We start from the raw sequence: 26,347 nt of genomic DNA on the forward strand, positions 1-26,347 counted from the left end.
TTTTTTACAGTGCTTATAAGAAATTTTCAATAATGTTTATATACTGCGGATATATTCTTTCTTTCTTTATTTTATAATTTACAAAAATAGTACACAAGAAACTCTTAATCGACATCAGACCTAAACTGCACTAATTTCAATTCTACATATAAAATTGCAAATGTGTAATAAATATACTCTAAACAGAAGCTATATGAAGCATGGTTGTAGCGTAATTTATATTAATTTCTGTGCTTAAAATTAACGTACCAAATAATAATTTTAGCCAAATTAAATTTATAATACGTGTCACACAGTCATACACACAAATATTACATTAAATGTCTTGGATAACATACAATAATTTTATCAGATTCATTTTGAAAGAAACTTTTTGAAATTTATTTTTATTTATGTATCTAAAAATGAATAATGTTATACAATATTTCATATAATCGGAAGATATCAAGACATCAAGGAACAAGCATACAAAAATAAATTACAAAATAATAATAATAATAATAATAATAATAATGTTTGTGTATGTAGACTATATTGTTGTGAATACTATGAGATACTTGTATATATTTTTCAGGTTTTCTTAATAAAAATATTCTTTATTATTTGAAACTGCAGTGTAAAAAATTAATTCTTTTGTATTTTGTAATTATCTATCTACAATTAAAATTTGTATTCTAATACAATAATTCTCTTTTATTTAACATCTAGAATTTAATTCTAGAATATAAGTCTAATTGTAATTTTATTCTTTTCGACGTCATAAGTCTAAATAAGTATTTGATAAATTTCCTGAAAAATGGAAGCGTACATTTAAGACAACAATAAAGTTGGTAGAGTCTATTAATGATTAATTATTTTTTCTAAGTGCAGAATTTATGAACGTAATATTAATAAGATTGTACATTATACTAAAAATATAATCTTATTGAATCTTAGCTGTAGAAGTACAAGTTCTATACTTTTTAAAAAAGACCAACCAATTAATATACTTTATTTTTAACTGCCCTACGGTTTGTTCTAAATATACAATATAATAGAAACTTTAAAAGAAATTTATTGCTTGGTTCTAGTAGTATAAAATGACAAAGATCAAAATAAATATTTACAAAATTGCACATAACTGTATGAAATAATAGAGAAAACCGCAGGAGAGTTTAATCAATAAATTTAAATCATCGAAAAAGACACTAATTAAGGCAGTAAAGTCATAGATTCTTATTTCAAAAGTTATGCATATAGTTATGTATAAAAATTAATGGCACACCTAGTAAAAGTGACACTGCTTGTTGAATGTAAACCGAATACTTTCATAAAAAGGCACTTGATACATATTAAGACCAAAAAAAACTAGCTTCTTCTATATCCATCGTAGTGACAAAATTTAAGAAATTAAAAACCAATATTGAACTTAAAAGATACTGTAATAAGAGAATTATTTTTAATTATTCTCTTTTACATCAGTGAACAATCTTAAAATGTAAGTATGATCAAATAAATAATACGACTGAAGAAAACCAAAATTAAAAATTGGTCATTGTAAAAAGTGATAATTCGAACGTTTTAAAATCAAAGAATAAAATAAGTTTCTAGAGTATATATATATTATATATAATCTTTCACTTGTTTAAATATATATATATATCAATAAAGTAAAAGCTAAAATATACATGGACGCAATACGAAAATTTATCGTACTATTTGGATTTATTTACAAGATGTTATTCTAAAAACTGCTGCGTTTTCAATTATATGAAAAATATATGCTGCTTCTCTAAGACGATTATTCCAGCAAAAGTGATGGAAAACACCCATTGTAGGTATATTCTTTTAAAAAAATAATCGACCGTTCGTTGCTATAGTATGCTTTGGCTGAAGCAATTTACCTGCGAAATGTCAAATTATTATTTTTTTTGTAAAATTAATTGTCAATTAAATCAAATTAATAATATATTTCTTACCTACGTAGTTTAAAGAATTACAAATTTTTGCAAAACACTGACACGACTAGAAGTAATGTTACTAAAAACATTATCGGTTGTGAAGATGATGCTCCAGCAACTGATCCTGCAAAAATCATAGATAACATATATTAAACTTTAAATTATTAGACTTTAAATTATATTGTCAATGTAAAACTTACCAATTCCAGCTTTTCGCAAATCAAGGCCTGAAAAAAACATAAATTCATGTATTAAATGTCATTTGCTTAATATTCTTATTTGAATATTATTCAATAATTATAACGATTTTCGAACATACCACTTTCTATGTCATTTGACATCAAAGGCATTGCTAAAAGGAAAAATATAATAATTAATTTCCAACTTTTGAGAGCTAACCACTATTCTTGGCAAGTTTGCAACAAGTTTATAAAAAAACTTTATATTTGTTTATTATTATACAATCGCAAAAAATGAAAAACTTACGTCCTTCAATGGATTGCGTTATCGAATACTCAGACCAACCGAATTTATTTTGTGATCTAAGTTCGAAATGGTAAGTATCAGGTTCCAAATTGTGAATAGAGTCCTCTGCAATATATTTATTGGTTTCATATTTGGAAATAACTTTCGGCTTCTCTACTATCCAGTTGTTGTCCTGATTTTTCCGATACCTCAACTAAAAAAATATATCTATTTCAAAATATGTACTTTCTTAAAAAAATATTAAAATTTGAAAATATGATTTACCCCACAAATACTTAATTTTTAAAGAAAGGTTCAATAACTTTAAAAATAAAAAAATGAAAAATACTTTTATAATGTAAAAGAATCCTTGCTTATAAAAGTGGTAAAAAGCGGTCGATTTTCAATAATTTATATCGACATTATTAAACACACGTTTTTTAACTGATTTCATAACTTTCTAACTTTTCGAAAAAGGGTTTGTCACACTTGCGTAAAGAAGGTATATTTACTTATATGTAATCATCTAAATATACACTTGTCTAAAAAATATGACTATTTTGTAAAATAAAAGAATATTATGTAATCATTTTAAAAAAATTATCACAACTTTTATCTACTGCTTGTTGAATAAAGAAGAAATAAATAATTGAAGAATATATGATAAATAGATAGATAAATGTTTTTACCTCGTAAGCTGTAATTGGTGAGAAACTTTCAACTTCCCATTTGAGAACAATGGTCTTATCGTCATTTTTTAAATATCGTTCAAAGAATCTGGCTCTTGAGGGAGATCCTATAAAAAAGTAATTATTAATCAATCTCTTACGTTCGAGAAATATTAATTATAGTGAAGGAGAATAAACGAAAATTAATTATAAATATAAATATTATTGTGGAAAATTATCTATTGTTTGTATGAAAATATTCTTATTCACCTGTAAGTTCTACTTCTTTCTGATGAGATCCCAAAACATTATTCGATTTACAAAGATATTTTCCGAAATCGTGTTTTTTGATGTCTCTCAAAGTAAGATTGTGAATGTGTTTACCATCTTTAATATCGATATGATTTGAATTAAAAACTGGTTTTGCTACATCCCCCTCTTTTTTGTACCAAGTGATATTGGCAGTAGGAAACGCGTGAACGACGCACGTTAAATTGGCAGTTTCTCCAATTCCACTGTGAACATACTCATGCAAAACCTCTACTTCCGGAGCGTCTGCAATCAAATAATACGATTATTAACTATCCTAAATATTAGTTTAGGAAAAAAATTAATATTTACATCGCACTGTAACATCGATAACATTATGAAGAGGATCTTTGCCAGGGCCGAAATCAGCCAAGCACTGATAAAACCCAGCGTGGTGCCTGGTAGCGTGCTTTATGTGAACTTCAGCAACTTTGTTTTGTCTAAATGTTGGGTGCAACTTGTGGCTCTAGAAACGAAAGATGTTTCAATTAAAGCATTTTTCTTCAAGTCAAAACAAATTTCAATAGCAGAAATAAAAAAAACCTACTCCATGAGACCAGATCAGAGAGACAGGATCTTCTTTACTAACAGTACTGCAACTCAATTTTATATCCTCTTGTTCATTAACGACAACAGATTTTCCAGGAGATATTTTCAATGTCTGTTCGTTCTTACTAACGCGAACGGTGTATGTGACATTATTTGGCTGATTTCCATTTGCAGCGACATTCAGATCACACACATAAGTTCCAGTATCTTCAAGGAGAGCATTCTTAATGACAAGACTATTATTGTGCGTCCTGCTTATTCTTATTTTGTCAGATTCATCGTTAATTAGAGAGGAGTCGCCGAAAAATAACACATCAGGTTCGTTGGCACTTTTGATTTTTCTCTTCCACGTAACCACTGGGTCATCTGAAAACAATTGATAAGTAAACACAAAAATGCTCGCAAAAATGTATATTTTCTAAAAATAATTATTTCCTCAATTTTGAATAATTATAAAATACCTCCGTTAACAGTTTCGCAGGGCAAAATAATTTGCTCGTCAGGAAAAACTTCGATAGTCGAGTCTTTTGATATTAATCGAATAGGTTTAATGTTTTCTTCTTTTGGAATATTGATATCTGAATCTGCTGCAATTTCGTCATCATCTTCCTCAGGTGTGTCGCCTGCGTAGTCAACATTTTTCTCACTTGGATATGAGAAACCTGAAATTACCAGAAATAAGTATAAGTCATCTTTTCATGCATTATTCTCATTTTTTAAATAGAAAAAAACTCTAAAGAATGAATGGAAGTTAAATGAAAATGAAGGAGGTGAACGCCCAACTTTTACAGGTTTCATGCTCATTTGTTTCCAATAGTTACTTATAGTTTCACCACACCTTTATTAAAAAAAAGAGGAAAAAAAATAGGTCAAATTGTTACCAACACGTCACTTATCACTTGGCCTTTAAACTTTATCCAAATGAAGTCAATAAATTTATCTAGTCTATAAATTTATCTAACCTATTATATATACATGTTGAAAAGGAAAAATTGCAAAACAGAAAAAATTACTTAAATAAACTAATTTTTTATTTAAAGCATTCTTCATTTCTTGTAACTGTTACAATGAGTTATGAATACTTAAATATAATTTGTTTAAAATATTAATTTATCGTAAAAATTAGAAATTCCTTCTACTTAATAATAATATGATACTTAGTGCATTAGTATATGAATTTAATAAGAAAATTGTAACAATATATAAACCATAGATAAATCTCTCAAAGAAACTATACAAATGTGATTGAAATAAAAGAGATAAAATATTTAGGTTAATGGATCTGTTCAAGGTTTCCACCCTTATAAAAATATTGTTTTCCAACGTTATATATATATATATATATTGATGGGATGACTCATAACTTCCCACACAGCCCCAAAAATTTTCTCAACCCTGTCAAGTATCTTGCCAACAAGGTTGGAAATATTAGTGACAAAGCTGATACAAGCATTGTTTAAATGTCCGAAAATTGCGAATTGTGAAAATTTAAACAATTACACAACTTCATAATATTTCCAACCTTGCTGGCAACGTGCTATCAAATTTCTGTGAGTTTTCATCTTCAGATTATACAAATCCATCACACGAACAATATTTTTCCTTATCCGCATAGTTCCGGAAATATGTCCCTTTTCAATTTATTTAGGGGAATGGGAAAAAAGACCCAACTTCTAAGTTATTGGTAACAATTTGTCAGTCTAAGCATTTATTATATTTGGGGGGGTGAGGGCTTTGCTTCTGAAAATGAATTAGATTATTTTCTCTTTTATCATATAGTATTTCATTTCTGGCATAAAAGTCTTCTTGTGATAAAATTATAATAGAATTTAATGTAATTAAGATATTAATATTTTTAAAAATGTCAACCAAGTTAAAAACTCTCTAAATAATTAAAAACTTTTACGTTGTATTATTTTTAAAATTGCTAATTTTATTTAAAATTTTATATAAAAAAAAGGGGTAAAAATTAGCCGCGCGTGTAAGCGCCCGAATTGTCGCTAGTTAATTAATTAATAAATAATAAATTTAAAGCGACTAAATTTGTAAATTTAAAAATTTTTTTGCACACATGTGTAATTTAACTCCGTATGATATATGTATGTAATTCTATATGCGTAACTAAATATGTTGCACCAAGATATGCTTCCAAGGACCGCGTAATCCGAATTTTTAACTGTCAGGATAATCAAAACAGAAGTATATGCGAATATGCATGTGTATATAATTCATGTTGACAATAATTTTCTTCAATATTTTATATTATAAACAACATAGATGGATAAGGGTATCTCTGCATGAAATTTTGATTTTTAAAAATTATAAATTACGGTTTCATTATTAATTAATAATACAATATTAGTTTATTGTTAATAAGTGGCTAAAAACAATGTTGTCAATACTGAGAAAAGGTAAATTTATCGCATTAAGTATATAGTGAATACAGTATATGCAAGAATTAAATTTTATTAACGGACAGACGCTCCTACATAAAATGTGATATGAGTGCGTCAATAAACATAAGTTCGTTTAATTAAGCCGAGTTTGCTTGAAGCAATCCTCTACCCTTGGTAAAGACAAATTCAAGTTGAAGAGTCGAGATTATTGTGTAAAGAAAACCCTTTACTCGTAATAAATATTATAAATACTTTTATTGCACTTTTGTAATTACTAATTACAAATCCTACAAATGTGAAATGATGAATATCAAAAAATATTCTTCTACAATAATTTACTAACATTAAGGTAAATATTTTTGTTAAATGAGAAAATTTTTCATCATTTGGAAAAAATATAAATATATTAAAAAACCTGAGTTATATTGAAGATCAGATCGAGCTGCCGGATCAAAGAAGGGCATACAACCCATTTGAATTACATTGGTTATGTGTCCTTCTTCGATCCGGCAGCTCGATTTTTTACAATGCGTTTTAATATCAGAATTAAAAATAGTTTAGAGAATAAATTATAGAAAATTATGTAATTAGTTATTATTAATTCATAATGTTATTTCAAATCTAAATCTAATATTCTTGACATGCTTTCAGCAGAGTAGAATATCTAACACCATTTTAACATTTCAGCGTCATCACAGCCGAAGAGTTCGACGACCTAAAATATATGTATAGTATGAATATATACGCAAAATACTTATGTGCGAGCATGGGTCGAAATTCATGTAACGAAAAAGTTTCTAGGGGTTAAAAAATTTTCAAAAAAAGGATAGGAAGCCATATCTAATATTCATTTTCTAAAGCAAATTATTAATTAAATTTTGAATTTTACCCGAGATTTTACCTATAACTTATAATGCATTAAGAGAAAAAATCTGTCCAAAGATTTTTTAATTGTCTTTAGTTCTACTAATTTTATGTTCCTTGAACCTGAACTATAGAAAAGATTAAGTAATATTAGACGTTTGATGTCCAGAGAAAAAAGTAAATTGTCTAATAAAAAACAATTGCCAAAATTTGTTTAACAAAATAATATAGTAATTTTTTTGTCTATTCATTTGAAACTACTCGCAAAAGGGAAAATGCTATGGCGCATGTGGTTAATACAAAATGTGCTTATTTAGGTACAGTGGTAGCGTATCAAAACACCCTTCACGAAAAGTACATTAAATTAAATTCACATATGGTATTTTCAAGCTCATATAAATTAGAACCCACATCTCAACTTTATCAATATACATATATCACACAGTGTGTGAGTAATTCTAAAACGTGCATTTAAATTTTTCACAAACATTAATACTATTAAAAATGTATAGTAAATTTAAGTTGTAAATACAACTTAAGTTTCTTAAAATTTTATTTTCTAAGCATTGAATGTAAAAAGTAAAAAAATTAAGAGGCATCTGTTATGAAAAAGTAATTAAAAATTATAATTCAAAATTTACTTGAAGCTCAAAGTTTTAATGAACCGTGCTTTTAACGTACTCTTCCATTTTCTATTAATATCGAAAATTATTTTAAACTTTATTTATACATTGTTGCAAGGTGTGTGTCAAAAGTAAGAATGGTATATAGTATATTAGAAAAAATGATGCAATATGTAATAATATACCGCACATCACAAACAACCATGACAATTGTTTAAACTTGTGCCCATAGCGCGTAACGCCCTTCTCATTACAAAGCCAACGTTGACTCGGACATATATATTTTTTCTTAATTTTAACCCGACTCAGAAGTTAACGAGAAATAACCCATGGAAATGGAACCTATTATTAGACGCGATCAAAATTTAGCACAAAGGGAGAGCATTGCAGTTTGCCATCATGTTTTTGGTTCTCTGTTCTACTCCACCAATTTATATACATACCTACTTTTAAGTACTAATAAAACAAAACAAATTGTATTATATATAGATTTCATACGTCCAATACAAATTTTTTTATACGTAACTTGATAAAATAAAAACACTTGGAGAGCAATAATGCCAAACGTATTTTTGTATGAAACGAACTAAGTATAAAATTTCAAAATATAATTTTATATTCTCATTTTTTTATTATTATTGCAGCTGGCAGCTGGAAAGTCATGCCTCACTGCTGTTTAAACAGAAATTGTTAGTCAAAGTCAAATGTCAAAGTCGCAAAAGTCGATGCAATTCATATTAGCTTCAAATTTTTCACACAAATAAAAAAAAAACTATATAAAAAAAGAGAAAATCTTTTAGGATTTTGATTATTGAATATCAAATGACCAGCGTTCTCTATGCATGATAGAAATTTTGTATTCACAAATCACAAGCGGAAAATAACCCGTGACCAATGAGTATAATGCTCGTCAAATATTAACATTCTGTTTAACTAATATCTTTTACTAATCATATAAGGAAAATATAATATGTAAACCAAGTCCACTTCTAGGCCAATAGGCCGCAGCTTCAATAAATTATTATTATATGTAAGCTCAATTTATTCGTGAAGACGAATTCACTAATATTTCGGAAATTATTTATATTGTATGTTTATAAATCCTAATTTAAAAAAGTATTTTTACTCCCCTTTGATTTTAAAATAGAATTCATACACATAAAATATCCGCTTAAAAGCATTGAATTTTAATAAAAATGAGAAATGTAAAAAGTATTTTTCATGCGGAAAAAGAAAGAATCTCACATCGTATGTCATGATAAATATTCAGACAAATAAATGTATATTATTGTATCTAATTTGTGCGTTAGGGTGGCTTGCTTCATAGACGGTCTATTATTATCAACTCAAATGTCACACGCGAGCTCCATTTTCCTATCAATATCAATTAACTGCTTTTCACAGCCAATTATGAAGAATCTGGAAATTAATTAGACAAGATAAAATCCTATTTAATTATCTGTTTCAGAAAATTTGAGATTATATATTTGTACAAAAAAATAATACATTAATTAATAATATAGAAAAGATTGGTCAACGCTTCGGCAATTTATTGTCAAGGTTTAAAAATACACCAAGAAAAAAGTAATCTCACATTTATAGAGAAAAAATCCTCTTCTAACTCAATTTTTCCTCTGGAAACAGAAGTATTCCACTTGAATGTAGAATATTTTTATTCTTTGATTAATAGAATAAAACAATACAATTTTTTTTATTAGTTCATTACCATAGTTCATTTTTAAATAAATATTTAATCATTATTTTTTTTATAGAAATTAAGAAATTCAAAAATTTGAAATAATTATTCTTCATGTTTTATAATATTATAAAAATAAATTTTTTTTTTTAAATCTAAGTTTTTTTATATTTCTAATTTAAATTCATTTAAAATTTAAATTTTTACAATATTTTAAAATTGAATTAATTTTGAAATATTTAAGTGTAAATAGATTTCAAGAATAAACACAATAACTTTAGAAAACAACAATTTTCCAGGATTTAAGTTTCAAGTCACTTATATTGCAATATGAATAAAAAAAGGGAAAAATTGGGAAAAATTCAAGAAATTATTAGAAAGTAAGCAAGAACTTTTTAGATCAGGTGAAACCCTTAAGGTTTTGCAGAACCAATAGCGGTATCTATAAAATAAAATCTTGTTTCCAGACAGGCAATGAAAACGAGTTATTTAATTGAGCGTTGACATAATTTTTCTTGGCCGAGAAACTATATAAATACTTGAAAATATGTATTCTTCTTGTAAATGAAATATACTTGTTTTTCTGAATCAATAAGCTATTCTATTTTTCCTTTTTTACAACATACTTTCTAGATCTGACCACCATATTATACTTTTAGTTGAAAATGAGAGATTTTCTCATAGACTGAAAGAAATTTCTGTGATATCTTTGGGATGTCCTTGGGATATTTAATTTTTCAAGATGGAAATTTGAATATTCAAAAGATATCTTGAAGGTATCTTTGGGAGATGTCTTCGGAATAAAACCAAAGAAAATTGTTGAGTGTTCATTTACGAGCCAGTCTGCCGTGGACAAGAGGAGAATATACAAACCCCCAGAATGACGCGGGCGGTTCATTGCCCTTATCTTACTCTCTCAGTTGCATAGATGAGCCTTTCAATGACCGACCCACCGACCGACCACCATCAGCGATATAAATGACATTTTCACCACACGTATGCATGAATTTTAAGAAAATTCTCCTCTTATTTTATGACAATTCCATATTCAAGAATCAAAATTAATTTAGTAATTAGTAATAGTAAGTTTCAAATAAGACAAGACCGTGATAAATATTTATATTATATTTAAGTCGAAAATAACGTGATCCACTGAGAGAAGAAATTATTAAATAAGAAGCTTAATGGCACTTCATTGTAACGGGAAACAATGTCAAGTGCGCACTCGGTACATAAGAGAGAAAAGAAGGATAATCCTCATCCAACATTTCCAATGATATATAAATCTATACTATATGTACAGTCGACAGGCGTTAGTCAACTATTGTTGCATGGCCTTCGAATCCAATAAGAATTGAAATAAAATAGTCAAGAAAATAAAAATTTTCTTTAAACGAATTAGAGACAAAGAAAGAGAAAACTTTCATAAGCAATAAATTTAAGTTAAATGTTACTTTGATGAAATGCAGAAAAACGGTGTAATTTACAGCGAGACTTTTTATCATAAAAAATTACCTAAACAAATTCGTGGAGCATTATTCAAATTTTAAAACATCGTGACCAACGCGCCGATCTTTTGCACTCTGAATTATTCAAAGGGTTGGCAAAATTTTCTGATCCTATACATCTAACATTCTAACAATGGTTTCTTGTATTATTTTCATTTCACTAATTTTAGTATGCGGATATAAAGAAATATAAAAATCTTCAATAATTCATTTTTATATTCAAAAAGACTTAAGTAAAACACTATGAAAAGAACATTTCAGAGATTAAAAAAACTGATGATGATTATAAAGAAATTACAATTATTATTAACCGTAAGTTTATAAGCGAAATTATTAAAAATCCAAAAATTGACGAAATGAACAAATATTTACGAATCACGTACCGTATTAGATTTGCAAATTGGAAAGGGAAATTTAAATAATTATGTTGCTCAACAACATTGAATGTATCACCTCATATAATAGGTACATTTATGCATAATTCATGTCGAGCATCGAGACTTTCGAATACTCACGTGACAAGGGCTTGGCAATAAATTTCCGAGATTTTTTTATATGCATTCTAATAAAAAAGAGACGAAAACTGAAAATGAGCAACATTAAATTAATTCCTCATTTTTATAAAGGAAAATTTAAAAAACGTTTCTTAAATTTATGACTCAACAATATTTCAATTAAAATCAATGTTCACACATAATAAATTATTACGAAAAATGAATTCAATAATAAGTTTTTTTATTCTTTATATAAAATGCATTTCATTTAGAAATGTAGTTTTATTTTGAAAAACGCATATTTTTTTAAAAGACATTATTTAAATCTACTAAAGAAAACTGAAATCAAATAGATTTCTAAATATCTCAAATGAACCAAAAATTCTATTAAAAGTTCCAATCCGAAATTGATTTTTAGGTGTGAAATGTTATAATTTTTAATTACATTCATTCTCTTGTAGGTGGAAATAGGTTTTAACTTGCAATAACTGTCTGGCATTTAATAAAGTCTGATGTTAAAGGACTCTGACCCAGATTCCTCTATAGAAGAATTCTCATTGCGTGACACCTTGCATGGAAAATATGGAATATTTCATATTCTTTATTAAGTTTCTCAGTCATAAATTGATCAAGTTTCCAGAGTGTAAATAACTATTTGTTTCTTTTTTTAAACGTTAAAACGTAGGTTTTTAATTTTTTTTTATCCAAACTAAAAAAGCATTTTTTTCACAAATAAATAATTTTGCAAGAGGCCAAATTCAATAATTATTAGAAATTTATTGCGATTAAATTGACATGTTAAAGAAAATTTACGAAATCGATAAGTAAAAATACCTATACTGATAACAGGTATTTTTTTCAATAAAAAAAACCTGTTCATCTTTTTATTGCACATATCTCTGCATGAATCAACTGTCAAGAAATAACAACCATGCAATGCATCTTTCCTGCTTTTAGTATATTTTATCACATAGATTTTCCAAGAATTTTGCACCAATGTTGTATATAGTTGTCATCAGCACTTTTAAACAAAATAACATTAGGTACGTATACGTTCTGAGAAAAATTTTTCATGACACAATATATTAATAAAAGTAATGAAGAAATCAATTACGTAGAAAAAACGAAGAAGGATCAAGTGTATGAGTAAAAATCCAGAAATAATATTGCTTTTGTCTTTCAGCATTTTAAAAAAGTAGAGAAGAGTGATTAAAAAGTATTTATAGAATTAATTAATTCAATGACTAATTGAAAATATTTAATTTTTTAAAGTAATAATTTTTAATTTTATTTTTATCCTGTCGCCTAGTGCCTTTGAAATAAAAAACACATTTTTGAAACACACCAATATTAAACAATTTTTTTGCCAATTTAAATTTTTTGTAGCAAACAACATATGTTTGAAATTGCAATAAATAATTTTAGGTTTATGATATGACGTTGAAAACAATAAACCTCTAGTAGTAAAGAATTTCGCATTCCTTTTAAAAATGCCATTAACAAAAAGCACTTAAGGAGAGATTAAGGGTGTCAAATATATTTAACAGATTCAGGTCAAGAAATTTACACGTCTAAGCATTTATTTCGAACGTCGAAATGAAGGAAAGGGGATTTATTCAAAGCTCATTATAACGTGCGGGTATTAGGGTTCTAAATTAATATCTAAAAAAAAGTCTGTCCACAAAATCTTTCAACATTACGTCACGAAGATTTAAAGGCATATTATGATTAGGTATTATGTGGCCTAAAGTGATAATTTTTAGGATAAATGAAAGCATAAAGCGAGGCATAAAGTGTATTTTCTGAAATACAGTCTTATAAACAATCTGTTTTGAAGAATGAAAAATTCTTTCAAGTTTTTAATATTTTATGAATGCATTTCTAGCTAATGGATATATGATTGCAAAAGCAAGTAGGTTCATGTATAACGTGCAGCAACTCCCAGTTTCATAATCATAGTAATTCTCTTCGATTTTTAAGTTTTGTTTTTAGGAGAATAGGTATCATTGATATAAGCTGCTTCTAGCTGCACAAGTATTGTTAAATCAAGTGCTCGAAAGAAAGAGAGGGTGAGGGGGGTTAGAAGATGAAAGGCGACAGCGAGGTTGCCAAGCCATGTTTACAGTGGATACGTGAAGGAACGGAGAAACCCTTAAGAGTATGTACATAACAAGAGATTTCAAATGTTAGGCGTCAATATTTTTTAACATAGATGCCATGACTCGACCTAAATTTTAACAAAGCATACGGAATATTGAAACTGATACATGTATTGATTTCAATTTAAACAAAGTATGTGTTTAAAAAAATACAGGTACTTGTTATTTTAAAGAATAAACAATGTTTACAACAAGTCTTGGTGCATTAATTCAACAGCACGTAAGATGTGAGAAAATCTATTTTACATACATAGGCCGTACAACGTTTTCCACGAGCGTTTAAGCAATAGCTGTAAGCTTACAATTTACGATTAGAGGTTTCATTCTTTTTAGGCCAATTCATTTGATCGGCTGTATGAAAATAGCGACTATTTTTTCCATGGTATTTACTGCTGTTGATGGTCTTTTTACCCAAAGGAAGTAATGAACACCATTTTCATATAAATCGGACAAGTGAATAACTTTTACCTTCATTATTGTGAAAGGTAATTTTATTTTTCCTAAAAAAACTGTGTTATGTTAACGTCATTTTAAACAAATGTAACATAATAATAATTAAGCATCCAATTCTACACATTACTGTGAAATTACCGTTGAGCAACAGTCATTCTTGCGGTTTACGACAATGACTAAAGCTAATTTGCATTTATATATCTAAAGAAAAACACGGTTCGCGACGTTAGACGATAATATGCGATAATAAATTATCTTTTTCCAAGTTAAGGTAAAAAAAATTAATTATTCTTAATAATGGTTTACGAAGGTATCAACTATGAGAAAAATGTTTATTTATTATATGTGTATGTTGACCATCAGAGAAAAAAAATATTTTACATTCAAGTGGAATACTTTTGTTTTGAGAGGATACCTAGGTAGAAATTTCAACTCTATATTAGAAGAGGATTTTCCTTCTAAGAATTAAATTGCTTAGTAAATTTGTTTCGAACACTATTATAATGTAATATATTCCTCATAGGGATTAAAATATCACATGGACATTAAATACGCTCAAATAGTAATTTAAAAATCACAACTCTAAAAAACTAAAATAACTCTTTATTTATGTATATAAAATGCAAATTGTGAAAGAAATTATAAAGAAAAGGCGGCACGTCTTTAGTTTCACGCCCCATAAAAAGCAATTTGTAATTAATTAGTAAGAGTGGTAATGTTGAGAACTGACTTATTGGAGGTTTCATTCATCTTCTTTTCTTGAAATGTGCAAAACAAGTCTAAAGGGAACGTAATTACATGTGTTACGTATTATCAAAAAGCCTTTTCGGCCAATGCCATATGCAGTTGCATTTCAAGACAACTAAGTTTATTTATTTTCGTATTCTTCGAAATACGAAATTGTTTATTATAAATGAGTGTTTTACTCAGTAAGTTTTATTAATCGCGTCTTAAGGAAGATGTACATGTTAATTCGTATTATATATTTTTCTAGTAAAATGAAATATTAAGCTATTTTTTAGTAAAAATGTACAGTTTCAGATATATATAATCTGTTTTAATAATACATAGGTACAAATAAGAGGAGTGTAATTTTTATGTGTATGTGTGTATAAACCTCTAAATTACATATAACACACATTCGTTTGGATAGTACAATACATCTTTTCAAAAAGTTTGAATGAAAAAATATCAATTACCGTATTCTCAGTTTATGGCCAGAAAATAAGAGGCATATGTTTATGTCTAAAGTAATAAAATGTTTCATGGGTACGAATTGTTTTAGGTTTTTAACCACTTGAAAACAATGGAAGTTTTATTGAAAAATAAAAAAAAAATGGTCTGAACCAATTCTGTTATAGACATAAAATAATATTTATGTTTCCCGCCTGTATAGTCGTTGATGACACATATATATTTGTAACGGATTATTCAAGGGTGTAGGATATTAGTTTGAAACAGCTAAAATAATTTTTGCTTTCTAAAAAATTTAATAGTTTTCGTCACTATCTAAAGAGAATTACTTAAATCATATGCATTTTTAATATATCCCTAATAAATTTAGCTTCAGAGTCATAGCAAAATTTATTAAAATAAAAAATTCTTTTTTTTATAACTATTAGTGATTAATCACTGAATAATAAATTTTACTGCTCAATAAAAATATTAATGTCGTATTATTTTATACATATTGTGTTAACTGCATTTTTATTATATTATTAATTGTCGTAAAAAACTTGATAAGTTGTATTTTAGATTTATGAAAAAGCTTAATCTAAAAAACGGTTCTAGGTATAATTTATTATAATTTTTAAGTTCTACAGTGCATTTAGTATTTCTACTTCTGGTGCAAAGAGAGCACAGATAATAGCAAATGACTTGTTGTAAAGATAAGCATATATTCTACCTGTTGACGCACTGATAAGATGACTGCAGAGGAGAAGGAATGTACATATTTCATGAGAATAAGAAAATTTCAAAGGTCTAAATATTTACGATAATATTTAACTGAATAAGTAAAAGTAACTTTTTTGCTTCTTAAACTTTATTAAATCTGTAATTTGAATCCAGCCTTAAGAAATTGCACACATTGTGCCGTGTGCGCGAACAAACATATATAAGCAGGCAGTCCTGAAAGAGGTCTTGGCAACCGCGCTGCGGTTCTGAGACGGTCCAAGGTGAAGCCTCAAGTTATATTAATCCTTGAACTAGGGTTAGGGGCGACACCAATTTTATAGAAGTGAACTTGCTTTTTTCAATCAATCTGATGACTTTAAATTTGACTGGGTTTCACTCGTATATTTCAAAAAATCCTGAATATAATAATATATAAATTTAACTGCTTTTCACTGATTAAGCAAAATTATATTTTGAAAGTAAACCTAATTGATTAAAAAACTTCAATTATTCTACAGTTGACATTTTTTTTAAATAAAGACAAATTTTAAAAACTTAAATGTATTCACTGGAAAAGGCAACCGAATTTTATAAATTTTATAATTCGTTAAAAAGAAGTTTTATTAAAAGGGCACACGTGTTCAATCGAGGAAGTTTATATAACGATATCAAGAATCTTGAATGAACCCAACAATCTGACTTAATTGTAGAGGCATATAAGTGCTGCCAGAACTCATCAGTCATGCCAATATCCGGTTCCGATATTTTCGTTATGTGTATATACAATATGTAGCAAACGGATCTGACTAATTGAACAGTCTGATTGTTAGTTGTAAGAAAAGTTTCTGTCAAAAATAATGTCTTGGTTTCTTTCATGAATGACAGACCATTTAAACTTTTTAAATGAAGCTAAATAAATTTTAAAATATATTTTGAATTTATTAAAGGTATATATCATCTTTATTTCGAGAAATGATTCTAAAAATAAAAAAATTTATATAAAAAAATTAATATATTGTAGGTATAGGTGTTCAACAAATGATTAAGAAATTCAAACAAGTCAATAACACACAACTTTACTAACAGAAGAAACTATAATTTCACTTGAGTGAAGCTATATATATATATATATAGTATATGTACTCATAAGCTTATGACTCAAACCTTTTGAATGTGGCTGAACACTCGCTTATTCTCCTGCTTATCGAGGGTCTGAGATTGATTAATGCCAGTAATGATAATGACAATGAATTATTTAAAAATACGGACTTTACGGACCAAAAATGAAAAATTACGGAACAATTACTGACAAAAATATAACCAGTCCGAGTCAAATAAGAGAACATTTTACTTAAAACTAGAAATTAAATTTTTCATAACCATAAAAAATAAAGATATCGATAACTCCGAGTCTTCGACTCGTTTTCTTCATGTTTTATAATAATTAAAGAGGACGAATTAATAAAATCATTATTCCATATTATAAGAATATAATAACAATTTACGAACTTTTTATCTTTTTTGAATCAAATTACGGACTTTAGGGACCTTTTTTAAATAACTATGACCACTATGCGACTGTCCGTAAAGACTTTAAACAAATTTACGGACTTTTACGGGATTTACGGACCTAGTTCGAGCCCTGTACGTACAGGAGAGAATAAAGCAATGCAATACAAATAACACCTACTACTGATTACTGTTTAGCGCCCTATTATCGTGTCTCGTTATTATGCACATATTAGAACGATCTTTTCAATGAGTGAACAGTTAAACTGTCAATGAGTGGATGAGAGTATGTAGTAATGATCTGTTAATTAGATCTTTTCCCAGAAAATGCCAGCCACTTATTTTCTATCTTAACAAAATGAAAGCTTGTACTACTCTTAAATTATGTAATTAATAATAGAGCTCAGAAAAACAATAGCGTAAAAAATCCAAGACATGTCTTTACATTAAGAAACTTTTATATATATGAATCGGAAACATGATATACTCTCTAAATTCTCAAAACATGAATCAGCGGTAAATCGCTGATTGGTAGCGATAAGTGTATAAGCAACTGATTCAAACAGCGTATAAATATATTACATATATATATATATATACGTTGATGAAATATAGTATAGTATATTTTATATAGGCTAACAATCAGCGTATGTACACAGTTTAACAGTTATCTAATCAGTGATGACTTTCCAATAATTCAAATTTATTAATTAAATTTCAGTAATGTCAGTAAAATTTCAGCTGAGTTTCAAAATTTAAAAATTCCACGACTTCTGCAGTTTTTCAGGGTATCACTTTTAAAATTCCATGACCATATTTGTTATATAAATCTGAATTTAATTCTGCATTAACAATTCGATTGTCATAAATAATTTTTCTGTCCATGTTTAAACATAAGTATATTCTGAAAGTTTCCTTCAATGTAGAAATAGTTCAAAAAAATATAAATTAAAAAGTGAGTAATGTAATAAAAACTATCCAGTTACCTTATAATTTATTACTAATAAACTTGAAAAAAAAATTATCGTATTATTAAAGAGATATATAGTTAAAGGAAGTTATATGAATGAATTGATTACTGATTGACTGAATTGGTATAAGCGAATGTATCTAGACACATGACATAACTGTATTTTAATTAATGTTCACAGTGTGTGCAATGTATATCTATATAATGATGAGCTGACTCCTCTTAATGATTTCAATTTAATGCAATCATTTGTCAAAGAAGTTGCTTGCTTATCTCTTAAAATACTTCTCATCTCAATTTACGAGTTCAGAGATGTTTTATCACAAAAAAATAGGTGATTCTATTTAAGGAATATGAAAATTGAACATGTTTACTCTACTCTTTTAGAAATCGCAGAGTATATTTGACATATATTGAAGTTGAGGATAGTTGAATTTTAATATATTCGCTCAGTCGTTTTTGGCGGTCAATTAAATATTAACTGATTATCAGTAACTTTTATCTCTTAATGATTCAGTCTGTTTAGTCAACTCTTTTAATAAATCAAATATTACTGATATCTCAGTGAAAATCTATACTGAATGATTAGGTGGTCAACATTCTACTGGTTCAAATTTAAAGTGTTTATCTTAAATTCAAACAAATATTTTTGCTTTTTAAGACACAAAATTCTTTTATTAATCTTCTATAGCATTTTTGAAATTGCAAATAACCAATTTGATTATAATACTACACTATTAATTACTTAATTTAAGAAATAAGTTGAGGTTTAAAATAAAAACGAAAATGTCTTTTCACTGTACAGTTCTGTTCGCAAAGTGGGCGGCCAAATAAAACAGTTTTAGGCCATTCGACTAATGTGTATACATATAGTGTGGCAATCGATGACATCATCTTTAATGCTCGCATGCTCTTTGCACACACATGCATGTTGAGAATATGCTATGTGCTCATTTAATTTCTGACATCATCGACGGGATTTTTAGGGGTCCACTGTTTTACAATCATTGAGTAATGAAGAAAAGATTAAAATTAAAATACTCAGATGAGACTTACAAAGGTCTCGTTATTCGTTTTTACTAGGCAGTGGTCGCAGATGTAAGGCATGCGCCATTTCCTTAGAATTTTATTTTCACTCAAAAGAAAATAATATACATAACAGGCAAATTTTTAAAATAATAAATTGTATACTAAATACTAATCTAATGTAATAAATAGTTTAAGATCTAGTAGCTCCTTTTTGCGAAATTTTAAACCCTACACCCACTGCACTGAAAAAAATGCATTTTTGTTACTGCCACCAATACTGTATGTTTAGTTCAGACTAAAGTCCTAAAACCATACTCGTATGTCAGAATTATAACAATATCATTTTTTCAATTTCTTAGCGCCAGTTTTTCCTTTTATCGTAGTGAACAACTTAATCCTCCTCGAAAGGCACATGGCTTATGAATGTCCCCGAAAAAAACCAAATTCGCCCTGAGAGAATTTAAAAAAGTACCTAAGTATACCTATATTTTAAGATTTAGTTTCCATACGCCTTTTAATAAAATAAAATCGAGTATAAAAATATCAAGAACTGAAAATTATAAATTTATAACTGAATACAAAAAGTATTGGATATCTTATCTTTTGATTTGTGAATGTTCTAATCTTGATATTTTTATAGATTCAAAAGTGTGAACTGTCGCTCGAAGAAGATTGTCGATTTTATTTATATACGATTTAACTTTAGGATGCGATTCAGACACGGAAGTGAAGTCAAAGCGTTTAGTAATGACGAGACACACGACAATAGCGTCGATACGGATGAACGGAAACTAAATTTTATTAACAAAATTTTATTTCAACAGGGTGGTTGCTGGAATTGAAATGCGTCGCTCATAACTCCATAAACTGTGTTGGTGACGTCATTTTCACCACCATCTGTGGTTGTCGACAGCGAAATGCGTGAAATATTTTATTACTTTTGTTTAAAAGCAAATTTTAATAAAATTTATTTTTTTTAAAAATAATTTTTCTATAGTCATAGTGTTTTAGTCATTTTAGGTATTTTTGTTCTAATCCTTTTTCTAAATGCTGTGATACTTTTGTGCAACGACAATTTTTTTCAGAAATAAGATATTTTTAATAGAATAGAGTTTAAAAGCTTCTAAGAAAAGAGTATTATATTTTTTTTCTAAAATAAAGTGCTAAGCAATGAATGAATGAATGAATGGAACGAACGGAAAAGAATAAGAAGAATAAATACATCAATAGAATGTGAATGGCATATTAATGTTCGTTGACAGTCTTTGGTTTTACTATACACTATACGTGCATATCAACTTTCAACAAACCCCGGCTATGCGAGATTCCTTCTCTCGGGCTTCGAGAACTTCACTAGAAGCCAGAATGCAAGAAACATAAATACATGGACTGCGAACTAAAGGCTTCATTTAAGATGAATTTTTTGTGAAAAATATTTATTCGATTTAACTTCTTAATGCATTTATGAGCGAAATGAATTAATTAATGAAATTTGAAACTAAAAATTAAAAATCCAATTTTTCAAACACTTTTTTTACATCATTTTCACTATATACAAATAATTCTGATCATTCTGATCAACAACAAAAATACATGTTTTAAAATATATTTTTTTATTTTTTAGTTTGTACGTTTATGTAACTTTATCAGGGACATTAATAAATCACTATGTTTGACCATCATAGGATGTACAAATTTGTCGCGTCAATAACTAAAAATATCTAACACGATTGAGATAAATACGGTAGCTATATAGCCAATATCTGGTGGGCGTTTTATTAACAGTTGCGAATTACAAGATATATAGTATTGACTGATTTGTAATTAAAAAAAAGAGTAAAAACTATTTTATCTGTTTACCCAGAAGAAAAAATCCCTTTAGTAGTGTTTAATCCCCTAAATAATATCATATTAGGTGATATTAGGCAAGCAATGCGGTAAAATGATGTATTTTTGATTAAAACATTTTTCAAACTATAGATTTTCGAGACAGGAAGCAAGGTGTGCGTCTAGATGGGACTTTAACATAGAATAGGACACGAAAAGTGAATATATGATGTCATTCTTTATGCTAGTCTCACGCAAGCAAGCTGGCCTAAATACAAATTCGAGCGTTCAGCTGGGAATAAACGTGAGTCTATTAGCATTCGGCAGAGCTTGTTCGTTTAAAATCTTCCTCAATAAATCAGAAAGTAATAAACACAGAAAGACCAAATCAATTGTTTTGCAGTACTTATTTTTATATGCACACGAAATAATATAATATCAAATTTAAGAAAAATATCTTATTAATAAGAAAAAGACAGTCCCTGATTCGAATTCACATAAAAACGATATTTGAGAGAATAAATAATCGCATATGATAGTAAATACCAAGAAATCAAAACTAGGCGTTTTAAATTTATCAAATTAATACATAACTGATACAGAAATTGCTATAATTCCACATGAAATCATAAAATAGTTTTAAAAATGCTGAGAATTATAATAGAGTTCTATTTTCATTATATATGACTGATGTGTTTAGCCGAGGGTTTTATCAATAATTATAGTTATTTACTGGAATATGATTTCATTTAAAAATATTAAAATAACTATTACAATAATTACTATATCCATATATCAAATGACTATTACTGGGATAGTAAAGTAGCTAAATTTTCATTCATGCAGGTACTTTAATAATTCATGTTAAATAGGTATAACTTTCTTCAGTGTCACGCAGTTAATCAAAAATTTTGCTACGCAATAATAACATTTCTTTGATGATATTAAATTATAAGATTTCGTTAAGAATGTCAGAAAAATAGGAAAAAGAAAATTTAACTTTTCACCTTCAACTTCTTAGAAAGAATAAATTATGTCAATAAAAGATAAACTAAAATACGTTCTCATGCGGGTATATCTACACTAGATCATTCCTCTTTTTTTAATAAAGACCAATTACTTCACTATTAGTAATAACGATTAAATAATATATAGCTTATGATATGAAGACTTAATTTATAATCAAGGTGTCTCATTAACACGATTAAATAATAATAAATATCGTATGCATTTATTTCTCTCAGGGTTAACACAAAAAATTAATTTTCTTTTTCCCTGACCAAAAGAATATATTCTGATTCTCAAATTTAAAAATATGCCATTACAATAGTAAGAATTTTTACTAGAAATGTAGGTAAAAAAATTAGAATTACTAAATAAAATAGTAATCTTTTACTAAAAATTAAGGATTATTCTTCAATGTGAATATTAGTGGCTTGGTTTTCACAAATTCGAAAGAAGAATTTTCATTTCGTCAATTTCTATATATACATAAAATCTCAGATTGTATCTAAGAATCGTTTCTTAATGTTCCAAATGGTGTATAACAATAAAAGTTTTTAAAAAAAATTCAAGTAGAGTTGATAGTTCTAAGCGCGGCTAACCAAAAATAATTGTTAGTGTTGGTCAGCAGCATCCATTTGATGGACCATCTGCTTGGACCTTACAATCAGTTGTAATTCTACCTGAAAATCCTCACCTGGTCTTGGAACAAAATTTTTTTCTCGAACAAAACCATTACTACTTTTCGTTTATCTTATTTTCAGTCCATTCACGTTTTTCAAAGATTCGTGGCATTGCACACATACTTTCTTGGCTACCTGGTATTTCAGACCTTCTTTTGTCAAGCAAACTCTCTTTCTCTCATATTCTTTACATTTTTGCGCGATTAAAAGATTTCTATTGAAATTAGTATACAACACGTAAAGATGTATTATTTTCAGTAGAAAATATTCTCAATATTGATTCTTTACAGGTCAATAACCAAGTTTTGTGAAGCTCACAACGCTGATTAACGAAAAATAATTTCAGATAAGTGTATTATTCCAAGAATATTTTTATTTATATTTTAATTATTGTATATTTCTCTAAAAAAAAATTCGAATGAAATAAAAATTAGTGAAATTGATAAATTGTTTTTTTTTAACAAAATGAGTGGTTAATTTTTAAGAGAGAGCAAAAAGGAAAATATAATTGCACTAGATTGAGAATTAATTTCAAATAAGGACAACAATCGAAATATAATAAATGTTTGATTAACACATTAATGTCTTTTTTATGCAGGTATTTACATAAAAAAATATGTATTACTTTATGAATGTCATTCATTAACAAGTGTATAGTTTAAAATTACGCATGTTAGTTAATTATTAGTCACACGCGGATCTCTTATCCATTCTGTGCGTGACTATTTTAAAATATTAATAACAATAATTGTTCGAGAAAGTGCAATTATATTTAGTGTACTCAAACAGCTAACAATATAAATAAAAATCCATAAAATATTGTCATTCATTAAGATCCATTTGGGAATAAAAATCTTTTTAACTTAGCAAAAAAATGTTTTTATTACACATTCGCATTTAGTATTTCTTTGAACCTATAAAATTTTATGACATTCATATCAGTTTTCGTTTACATATGTGTAGCAATAAATTCATTTTACGCCAATCGATTTTGATTACAGTTTCTTTTAAAGATTTTAATTTTCTACCTAATGCTAAAAAGAGAATTTAAATTCGATTTTTAAAAAGAAATTATAAAATATTTAATTTCCATAAGGAGCAATAATAATCTTTGAAGTGATATTAATGATTTACTAAAATATAAGTTACTAAATAATTGTAATTTAGCAAATACCACCGATAGAAATGCTTGTATTGCGTGAGCTGAAAGACCAGATCCGGTTTTCAAATGTCGCCTCAAGCGCGAAAAGCAATTGCTGCTCTTTCAGTACACAAATGCAACAATTACGCACAATTTTATCAAGCTTCATGTTCAATAAAGCCGTATTAATTCATATTGTATTAACAACTTAATTCTAACTGAGAAACGAAGATTCGAGCGCATAAATTATCTACAATATAACTAATCGAATATGTACCGGAACTTATTTATATAGGAATTATTTATATGTATACGTAATATCTATATAAAACCGTCTGTCTCACTGAAACACGGAAAATTTCTTAAATTTTTTGAAAATTTCTAAATTTTATTTACCATCCCAAATTTGTAAAAAGATGATTGATGATTTGTCTTTCAAAAATAATATATAATAATTCACCATAATATTTGTCAATCGTTTCTTCGGTGATTTTAAACATGAAAGTAAAACCAATTCAAGCTCAATATTAATTTAAATTTAAATATGAAAAAAAATCATTATTACTAAAAACTTTCTCTTTTAAGAATTAATTTTTTCATAAATTTATAAAAAGAATAGAGTCTCTACCGTGAATATGAAAGATAAGGCCTAAAATTGAAAGTGACGTGAGTGTTATATGTAAATTGAATGTAAATTAAGAGTTAGTTATTATCTGCTTATTCAAGCACAAAATTTTTGGAAACCATTTATTGCGTAAAAATATATATTTTGTTATCAAACGTAACAATTTAAGTAAGACAAACGTCCCAGTTGCTGCACATGTAGCTTATACAAAAATGTTTTTATGTTTTTCAATAAAAAAAATTACTCTCGAAATTCTGATTTATGTAAAATTTAAATATTATGAACAATTTCTGTTAATAAAACATTTTTGTAATATACGGACAGTTAAAATTTAGAAGCATGGAAATATATTAAGAAAATATTGCACATTACAAAGTATTAACTCAACTTTTTGATGAAACAAAAGACAGTTTAATATTTCATATAACAAACAATCAAATTATTCTTAATTTCTTGATTAATTTGAATTAAGTTTAAAGTATTTTTTTGTTTAGCATATATTCTGCGAAAAACTATAGACAATTATTTTTAATGGTTTTGTTATCAATTTTATTTCTTATTGTTAATGTTTAAATGAAACAAAAGTTGACAAAAGTTTTCTTATAAGAAAGAATCTTGTCATTATGTATCAGGTATTAATTGACTTTTAAAAACATGTTACGGACAAAAGTATTTAAAATATAAGTACTTAAAAAAATGCAAACCTCTTGTACAAAGTAGAACTAGAAAGATGGTTAAAACTCCAGATCTATTCATTTTTTCACAATGTAATAGTTAAACTTTTATGTTAAAAAAACACAGAGTAAATAACTAAACAATATCACGTTCAGTCACAAAATTTTTTCATGAGAGGGATTAATATTTAAAATTTTTAAAAAACCTCATAAAAATATAAACTTTTGGTAAAAATATTAAAATACGAATTCACGGTATAATCCACAACTCTATAGAAATTTCTATAAGAAGCGCACCCAAAAGCGCACCTACGTGATACTGAATTACTGAGACTGAGAGGACTGAACTGAACGAAAGACTTTTTACGGGGACCTGCGCGAAACAAGTTGCGCCTCAAACCGGCTTTCGCTAAATAAATTCACATAGTACATATTTATTCTAATATTTTTCAGAGATTTTTTTTGCTCTATTATATTAAAGAAGTTTATTATCTTCGTAAATCGTTTTTTATTGAATGTGCAAAAATAAATGATAACCTTTGTAAAGTTCGCCAAGTAGTCGTTTTAAAGTTAGAAAATAGAAATGATAATATTTTGTTGCTCAATAATATTTAATTTTAGGCAGTTATAAAATAAATATAATAATATTATTATTTCATAATGTGATTAAACTTATACATTAATTATTTCAAGTACCATTTTTACTAGAAAAAAAATATGTTGCCAGGTATAAGAAACCACATTTTTCCAAAAACAAATTAACTCCAAATTATTTAAATTATTATTAAACTCCATTATTTTATAATAATATCAATATTTCAAATGCTTTGAATTTTTAAATTTGTCTAGGTAGTTAAAATTTTAAGA

At 27.3% G+C, this 26,347-nt stretch overlaps 1 protein-coding gene across 1 annotated transcript; it reads right to left on the reverse strand.

Moving 5' to 3' along the window:
• Positions 1-44: 44 nt before the first annotated feature.
• Positions 45-25,822, reverse strand: LOC122512164 (neural cell adhesion molecule 1-A-like). The gene is made up of 11 exons (XM_043627869.1): positions 25,511-25,822; positions 4,393-4,593; positions 3,930-4,297; positions 3,695-3,848; positions 3,344-3,628; positions 3,095-3,201; positions 2,427-2,619; positions 2,260-2,292; positions 2,141-2,167; positions 1,959-2,064; positions 45-1,883 (listed from the first exon to the last, which is right to left on the reverse strand). The coding sequence occupies exons 1-10, from the start codon at positions 25,560-25,562 to the stop codon at positions 1,976-1,978; spliced, it is 1,509 nt and encodes a 502-aa protein (XP_043483804.1). The 5' UTR covers positions 25,563-25,822; the 3' UTR covers positions 45-1,883; positions 1,959-1,975.
• Positions 25,823-26,347: the final 525 nt, after the last annotated feature.

This window comes from Leptopilina heterotoma, unplaced genomic scaffold (assembly GCF_015476425.1).
Source record: "Leptopilina heterotoma isolate Lh14 unplaced genomic scaffold, ASM1547642v1 Lhet_95, whole genome shotgun sequence".
NCBI lineage: Eukaryota > Metazoa > Arthropoda > Insecta > Hymenoptera > Figitidae > Leptopilina > Leptopilina heterotoma.